At 40.2% G+C, this 9,463-nt stretch overlaps 1 protein-coding gene across 1 annotated transcript; it reads left to right on the forward strand.

The window, feature by feature from the left end:
* Positions 1-19: 19 nt before the first annotated feature.
* Positions 20-8,368, forward strand: LOC144644222 (uncharacterized). The gene is given in 7 exon segments (XM_078503660.1): positions 20-2,882; positions 2,884-3,731; positions 3,966-4,022; positions 4,643-4,759; positions 5,033-5,179; positions 5,843-6,187; positions 6,711-8,368. Coding segments are annotated over 7 exon segments (4,191 nt in total). The 5' UTR covers positions 20-847; the 3' UTR covers positions 7,353-8,368.
* The last annotated feature ends 1,095 nt before the right edge of the window (positions 8,369-9,463 follow it).

Genomic DNA, 9,463 nt, shown 5'->3' on the forward strand with positions numbered 1-9,463 from the left:
TTCAAAATACAAAAAACGAGCTATTCTCTCGATGTTTGCTTTATATGTCAAAACCGATTTTGATTATTACACCTCCATATCCATGTTATTACAATCTGAACTTAGGATTCATGCTGGGAAACACACGTATATGCATTAATAGTGAAATATATTCTCAGCAACTTCGTTTGAGGAAATAAAGACCCGTTGTTTTGTGACAGCACCAATGGATATTGGTGAACCAGAACGCAAGTTTGAAAACCGCAGTTTTTATGGTTATTGACTTGCTGCGGTTTTCATTCACCGAAATGTCATACCGTATTCATGAAGCGGGTTAGGAATTGTGTAATATTGCCTTTATTTGGTCTAGACCACAGCACTCCCACAGTTAAGTGGTAAGTGTATCTCAAGTACGAACAGTCAGTATTTGCGCACGAATTTCCTCCTCCTCCTAACTGATCTATATCTGGTCTGGAATTTGGGTTGCACGCTTTAGAATTAATGAGATGTGCCTCATCCAGTTCTCAGTTTCCTATTTGTAACTGTACACGCCAGCTTTCAATTTAGTAATAGTCTGTGTTAATTATATCCGCAGTAGACAAAGCTTAATTCCATTTTTATCCTGTTTGCCCAACACTGCTGGTGGCGTAGACCTCAATTAAACTCATTAAACTTAAATAATCAGTTTATAACCTGCGTTTTACAAAGTTCATTCAATCGGTGTTATCTCTTCGAGAGTCCAGCCGTACCGAAGGGTGCTTTGACTTGCAAGATTGACTGTCCCGGCGCTGTTTAGCCAAATTTGTCAATTTTTTTACAGATGTCTATTCTTCCACCTGTCGAGAAATAGCAAAGTTTGGCAACCGCGATGCATTCAAATACTAGAAAAAGCAAGGTTAGTACAAAATCAAGCATCCCACTTCTACAGAGTGGCGGGCGGACGGTGATGTATTCTACATCAGAAAATGCAAATAGCGACCATGGCGGAGGACAGATGTGCCAGAAAGAAGTTAGTGAAGGCGAAATACAAAGCAGCAAAGAAAGTGGCTTGACAGAGCGCGAATACATCTCTGGCAGGCGAACTATGATGTATTCTGCATCGGAAACTGTAAACAGCAGCCATATTGGAGGAAAAATGGACTACCAAGGAGTTATTGAAGGTGAGTCACAGAGCAATAAGGGTGGCTTCACAGAGCACAATGACATATCTGGTGGACGGACGATGATGTATTCTTCATCTGGAACTATAACAAGCAGCCGGTCTGCAGGAAACATGTACCGACATGGAGCAATTGAAGGTGGCATGCGGACCAGCAAGGACAGTGGCTTCGGAGAGCAGGATAATGTGAGCCAAAATAGTAACGAAGCTGAGAGTTACACCGAGGCTAACCTTGGCAAGGCTGTGGGGCTTGCCCATCTTTCGCAAGCATCCGATGAGTTCCAGATAGAACTGAACGAGAATGACGAAGAGGCATTAAAGGAAGAGCTGCTGCACATCTTTGAAAGAGAGAGGACATCACTGGAGGTGTATTTCAAAAAGAAAATGGAGGACGTTTTGCGGGGATTTAGAAGTAGGCAAATGGAATGGGACGAAGCGTCACGAGCTGAGAAGGCAGAGCTTGAGAGAAACATGTCGATGGAGAAAACGGAAATGCAGAAATGTTTCGCAGAAGAAATTGACAAACTGACGCAGTCCTTTAATGAGGAAAGACTACAACTTGAGCAGTATTATCAAGAGCATTTAAACGATCTAAGAGAAAAACTTGCAACTGAGCAAAGAGAGATGACGGAAAGTTTTGCCAAAGAGAAAATTGAGCTCAAAGAAAAGCTTGAAGCCGAATACCAAGTGATGTTAAAGAGGGAAACCTCTCACGAGAAACAAGAGGCAATTCGTGAAAAAACAGAAATGGAAGCACGCTTTAAAAAAGAAAAACTCGAGATTGAGAGAAATTTCAATCTCCAGTTGACCGAAAGTGAAACAAATGTGCAAAGTGCAAAGGCAGAATTTGAATCTAATTTGACACAGGAAAGAATGCGAATGGAGAAGGAGTTCCAAGAAAAGATAAGGCAATTTGAAGAAATGCTGCAGGAAGAGAGGCTATTGAGACTTGACGTGGAGAAAGAATTAAAGCAGGAAAAAGAAAAGTATCTCAACGCGGAGTCGTCCAACAAGAAAGAACATGAACGCCTTAAATACGAAGTCGACGTACTTCGTCTGGAAATCGAGGAGAAGAACAGAATCAATGTCGAAATGAAATCATTTGAAGAAACGGTGACGCGGAAAGGACGTGACGGACTAAGTGGTAAGTTGAAAGATGACTTCGAAAAGCTGTTGGCAGATCACAAGGTGGAATTGGACAAGACGTACCATCGAGAAAAAGAGGTGCTTGATCAAACAATACAAGTCGAGAGACGGCAAATGAAGGAAGAGCTAGACCGAGAAAAAGAGAAAATAAAGTCAGAAAAGGATGAAATTGTAAGAACAAGGGATACGCTTCGGATCGAGGGTCAAGCTCAGATCGATCGACAGCGTCAGCAGAGAGGTGACAAAGAATGGGCAAGATCATCTTCAGGGAACCAACAGGTTGAACGTTCAGGTGAAGTAGATAGAGGAATTATGCCCACACAGCAGATGAATGATAGTGAAAGGTTGGGACCACAGATGGGAGACCGTCAGATTGAAGTAAGTGGATCAATGGAAATGCCTCCAAACCGTCAACAGCCCTCAGATGATGGCAGGAATGCAAAAGGTCGTCCTTACTGGCAACCGCACCAGCAGCCACATCAACAGCAGCCAAATAAAGACGGTGTGTGGATCGGAACATCTCTAGATTCCCATGTTGCTCAACATGGCGACACTGGTAGTCATCAACAGCCTTCAAGTGTTGATTATAATCTAAAGATGACTATAGCATGACTACCAGCAGCCACAACAACAACAACAACAACAACAACAACAACAACAAAGACAGCAACAACAACAACAACAACGACAACAACCAAACAAGGACGGTGTGCGGACCGGAACAACTCCCGATTCCTATGTTGCTCAACATGGCGCCACTGGTAATCATCAACAGCCTTCAAGTGTTGATTGTGATCTGAAGTATGAGCCCATACGGCAGCCTTACAATCACGCCGGCTTTGAGTACCATGAGAAGCAAGGGTTACCAAGCAACAAGCCCGTTTCTAGAGGGATCGGTGCTGGATCAATCGAGCAATCCGGCTTAAGAGGCAATTCCGTGTATTTTGTACCACCAGATAGTGAATCTGCATTGCGATTTGAGATGAATGCATTGCAAAGCGAGAATGAAGGTTTAAAAGCTAAAGTGACAGCGCTGGAGGAGAATATCGACCTTCATAAGAAGTACAAAGAAGAAGCCAAAGCTGAAATGGAAAGGCTTCTGAAAGCGAATCAGGACAACGACCTGAAGATAAAGACCTTAACAAGCCACGTTGAAGAACTTGGAAAGAAAGACAGCGAAAAAGGGAATGTGAAAAGGCGGGAACATGAAGACCAGATTAAACCACACACCCATGAAGACAGAGGAAAAACAACTGAAAAGAACGATCGGCATTTGGAAGGAACACTGAAAGGGATAGAAGCTCGCGCAGTCAGAGCTGAAAAGACGACCAAAGAATATGATGCTAAGATGCGATTAACTGATGAACGAAGAAGAGAGAAGAGAAGAGAGGATATAACTGATAGTCATCATGACATACGTGATCCGCGGTGTGCATCAAGACATCAGGTACCGCACCTTTACTGTGCATTCTTTGCTTAGTCATCTCTCTAGGGAAAAATTGTTTCTGACGTTTGAGCCAAAAACGAGGGAGATCCTATTTCAGCGTTTTGCTTGAGTTCGTTAATGCTCTGAATTCGTTTGAATATTAAAAACAGGCTCTGAATACAACATGCCACATGTTAAAGTACTCTTTTTCCCTGCTTGCTTGCTTACACAGCACTGTTTCTATTCGTCCTGTAGGATAAATCAAGATACGAAACTGTTCCACCAAATGAAAGTCAAGAGTCTGCATACAAGGTGGGCGTTTTTTTGTGCCACTGTTTAGTCTTGGGTAGCTCATATAGGTTATTGTCTTTGGTGTAGCTAAGTAAAGTCATTTGGCATCATAAAACTACTTCAACACCAGCAAAATCTGCCAAGATGTCCTAAACAGATGCTCCTTGGGCTTATCATGCCGTCATTCCACTCCAACGAGCCCAATGATATTCTTTGTATGAGACCAAACATTGTTTAGTTTACTAAGGTGGATAAGCGGTAAGTTACTAGGGGACACATTCCAATAGTCAAGATCCAGGAAGATTGAAACGGAGAATCTTTGCAACTGTAAGTCTCTGCAAACTTAACGAATGCAAAAAATGAAAGAGGCACAATAAAATTGGGACGATTGCCTTTCTAAGATACTCTAGAGAAAAGCGAGTTGCTTTGCATGACCTTTATTCCATAAAATGCTTCAAATCATTACAAACATTCTAAATGCCATAACATCTCAAGTAAAAAATTGGCAGGGTTAACCCCTCAGTAACTATAAGTCTTACTTGTATCTTGTCAGTAGCCTTCTTTGCCAACTTCTTCGCACCCAGTGGCTTATAAGACTGAATCTCAGTCCAAGTGTGGTGAAAGGTTCTTTCTTGTTGCAGGCAAAGTACGAAGCCGTGTCGCAAGAAAAGAAAAAACTTCTCCAAGTCACCAAAGAACTTCAAACGAAAATTAAATCTCTCGAAGAGAAGCAAGCCGAGATACTTCATCACACTTCGGTAAACACACATTTTGTTTCAGTAGGGGCTGGTTTATTTCCAAGGAGATTAGTGTCTTTACAAAGAAAAATCGTTCTTTTTGTCGCCCCAAACTTCCCCTTCAACTTTGAAGCTCGTTTGTAAAATAGCGCTTATCTATTATATTGCTTCGCAGAAACTGTTTTGGAAGTTCCTTTCATTCCTTGCTGTGAAATTGCTTTCTTTTGTTTTTATGAAGGTTATGAACATTGAGTTAGGTTTTTTCACTGGTAAACCGATTTTTCTTTTTTCCAGCATCTTGAGAAGTCCTCGGAGAAAACTGGCGAAACTGAACGACTCAAACAGCTGGTGTCGGAGAACTCCTCTCTGAAAGAAAGAACATCAGATTTACAAAATCAACTTCAACGGCTACTAGAAAAACTCAAAAACGAGAAGGAAAAGGTGAGAGGAAAGATACAAAGTCGTGTATTGAAAGCAAAAATCTGACATTTAATTTTGGAAAATAACAAAAAGCAAACCATGCCACATGAACGCATTGCTCAGTAACTTCCATTTGAGTGGTCACACTCTAGGGTTTCATTCACTGATGAAAATTCATGGAAATGTTTAGTATATATATCTTCCAGTTTTTTTTAAGTATAATTTTAAGAATAGCCGTATTTTATTTGTAAATGCTAATCGCCAGTTAATACCAGTGATCCAGTGATCACTGATTGGCCTTTCAGGTCAAGTCTTTATTTACTAGCAAGCAGTATCATATGGAAGTGCTGCTCATTAAAAGGACTAGTCGCAGGGACTACAAGCCAGTTTGAATTCGTGGGACAAGTCGCAGGACTAAAGTTTGGTCGCTTCGACTAGATTTTTTGACGAAGATGGGTAGTTCACATGAAGGGACTTGGTCTCCGGGACTAGTCGCAGGGACTACGTAGTCTCCTTGTGTTAGCTTCATTTGAATGGTCACACATGAGAGGGACTTTTAATTTTTTTTTAAAAAAAAACTAGAACCATGAATGAGCTGACTCCAAGTGTGAATTTGAGAGTGAAAGGCCCTAATTCAGCAAGTGTTAAAAATATGCTTACCCTCAATTCTTACTGCAATTCCAGGTTGCCTCTTTCGAGACAGAAATATCCGCTCGCAATTCCAATAATCTTCATGACATCCAAGGTTTACAGGAAAGACTCATGCACACTGGCCGAAAGCTCTCGGGCTCTCGAGTTGAACAGGACCCTGATGCACTTAAGAGAATCGAAACAGAGATTAATACCATTGGTCAGATAATCAAGACGCAGTTTGGTGAAGGAAGTAGTAGAGGAGATCTGTCTTACAGATCAATGGCTGAGGATACAGGACGAATTGCCCAACTGGAAGTGGAGAAAAAACAACTGGAGACAAAACTTAAACTTGCACGAGAGGCAATGAATGAATACGTCACCCGTTTAAACGATAAGGTTGGTACATGCTGTTGTATGTCTTGTATTGGTATTAATTTTACTCCGACTGCGTTACTTAGAGTAAAGGAAACCCACCTTTGAACGCATTAAAAAGTACTTAAATTTAATTTTGTGTTTCACAACAAAACACCCTGATTAAGTAGACCTCTTGGTGATCGATTATGTGGTCGTAATAATGGGTATCAGCACATAACAGGTGTCCTGAGTGTCTTTCACTTTTTACTACGAGTGAGCAGTATTGAATTGCTCTTCCAACCTCTTTTTTTGGACACCTCAGATAAGGGAACATTTCTCGTAAGCGTACATTCAGTAGAGGTCCCGACCACACACAAATATTGCTTTTTCTAATCCTCATCTAAGACAAGTGGACTCCACTGTCAAGCAGGCACTAAAAGATGTCTGATAATAAGAGATTCAACTGTACGTTGTCAAACAAACGGATGACGGACGTCAGGAAAATTGTCAACATGGGAATCAGGTTAGCTAGTTTTAAGCATTGATGTATTTTTTTGACATTTAGATGCAAGACGTACAAAGTATGACTGGAATGTCAGAGGAAATGGTGCAGGAATTACACACAAGGAATAGCAGTCTGAAAAAGAGTCTTGAAGCTTTGGAGGAGGGTCAGAAAACGTCGCATCTGCAGAACGAACAACTGCGACACCAGAAATCAGTTCTGCAGAACCTCATTGGAGATCTGTGCGGACACGAGGAACCGGGCAGTACCTCATATAACTCGTCACCAAGGTACCCCGACTCTAAATATGTAAGTAAATATGACAGAAGCTACGACAACGAAACGTTGGGTAGTACGTCATATAACGCATCCTCAAAATACCTTGACTCCAAACACAGCAGCAAATATACCAGAGGCCTGGATAACGAGGATTTGAGTGGTACGTCATATAAGGCATCATCAAAATACCTGGGATCCAAGTATGAAAGCAAATATGGTGGAAGCTATGATAATCGATACGAAGATTTCGGCACGAATATGGAAGACAGGTACCTTACCAAAGAATCTAAAGAGATACACGAGGGTGAAAAGTCTAGCCGGGGCTCCAAAGGTGATCAGTTTTCATTTGTGTTCCAGGAATATCCCTGCTGCAAGTGTTCAAGGACCGAGCAAAAGGACTTCGAACGAGGCAGTGCATTCTATTGAAACACACCACGCTTCACTACGGAGCGACATGAAGATACAATTCTAAAGATCTGTAGCAAATGTCTTCATTTTGACAAATGTCGAGAATTTTCGTGAAATTAGTTAAGAATCTTGGGTAGCAAGAATAAGTTTGCAGTAATACTTTCTGCGTCATTTTATTTCCTCGATTTTTCCGTCTCCAATAATTAACATTTTAAAAATTTAAATTAGAAATTAAGATTTCCAATCTTAAGGTCGCGCAGGACCCTTGAAATCATTATGTATGTATTTATTTAAAGAGTATGCACGAACTGCGACGACTGAAGCCGACAACAAACGAAATATTTATGAGAATTTTTTTTTTCTCAGAGTTCTTTGTACAAGTAATTACACGGTATTGTTCTCAGCCTCGCATCCCGTGCGCTGGAACATAGCGAATTATCATAATTAGATTCACAGCTTTAAATAAAGCACACGTTGTTGTAAACATCGACTCGGAAGGTCTTCGGAAGCCTCAAAACCTGCAATTTTGTGTCCAAGTTTTCTCCGCCGATATAGAATTTCAAGAGTTGATTCGCGAGGAACATAAACTTGGTGTACTCTATTGTGTTCTGGCTAGAGCGAATTTTTAAATTTCCTTTTCAAAATGAAGAGAGCATGTTTCAAAGTTTAGATTTCACATTTTTACTCTCTTAGAAGCCATTAACTTGTAGCAGTTTTTGAAATCGAAAATTTCGTTCTAGTGGGAACACAAAAGAAGTTACGATTTATCACTAGGCTATATAATCATTTAATTTGGTGCGCTGTGCTAGCTGAAAACTTGGACACAAAATCGCATTATCTTCAGTTAAGCTTTTAAGGGCTTGTAACATCACAGACAACGGTCATCTCTCAGTAAAAGGACAATCATGATGTAATTCCATCATCCCTGGGTATCTTTATTAAATTTTAGAGGAATCGATATTCAAAATGAAGTGAATTAAAGCTTTACAAGACAGCACTGCAACAAGAAATTTGGCTAATGAATATATTAATGAGCAAGGGTCCTGCGCGACCTTAAAGTAAATTAGGATGCTTTTAAGTATTCTAATTTTTAGGTATTCTAAAACAAAAAGAAACGTATAATACAGCAGTGCATACAAATGTTTACTCTTAAAGGGTGGAATTGGCTAGTTGTCGAGCTCGTAATTTTAAGGGTAGCTTAGACTAGCCTGTTGTTCTTTTTGAATCTAGATTTTATTTGATTCGAGTTTCTTGTGAAATAATTGTTTATTGATTTTTTCGGAATCGTTTTAACACGTTAAATCCGAGGGTGTATATAATTCTTAATTATGCTAAGATAAATTGGTTTCAAATTCATCTTTTTCTTGAGATGTTCGGGTACTTAATCCTCATGTCCTGGTTTTGACTAAATCTGTTATAAATGTTAAAAGGAAAATAGAAATTCATCAGGATTTTGCTCACTTACTATCTGCTGTTCGGGAAATTGAGCCCGCGTCCCTTCCCTTTTTGGAGTGAAACGAAAGCCGGACTCGAGCCTGGGATTTATCCTATCTGCTATCTGCAGATCCTATCTGCTATCTGCTATCTGCTATCTGGGATTTATCCTATCTGCTATCTGCTATCCTATCTGCTGTTCGGGAAATTGAGCCCGCGTCCCTTCCCTTTTTGGAGTGAAACGAAAGCCGGACTCGAGCCTGGGATTTAAGAGTTACGGTAAATTGTATCAACGCACTTTTTCAGTAAGAAGCTCTACTGTGTAGCCCTATTCATTAAAAGTATTAATCAACTTTTTACATCTGTCTTATCTCTGTCCAAATAGGTCACAACAGACAAACTCAATTGGAGTTTTAATAGCGTAACAAGCCATTAAAGTTAAAACCGAGCTAATTCACTGTGCATGCGGATTAAGTTAATAATCAATAAAAGAAACTGGAAGTTACATTTTCCATTCGAATGTTCCAGCTGGAAGAAATGTATCCTTTTAAGGATACATGCATAAAAGCAACCTGGCCTTCAAATAAATGAAATTTCAATATGGCGTTCGTGATTCATGATTTAACATTAAGCCCCTTCAATCGTTTGAAAGATGTCAGACAAATTGTTAACAGATCTTAACAGTCTTGACTAAT

The sequence above is a fragment of the Oculina patagonica genome, chromosome 1, assembly GCF_052425735.1.
Source record: "Oculina patagonica isolate OP01 chromosome 1, crgOcupat, whole genome shotgun sequence".
In the NCBI taxonomy this organism is placed as follows: Eukaryota; Metazoa; Cnidaria; class Anthozoa; order Scleractinia; family Oculinidae; genus Oculina; species Oculina patagonica.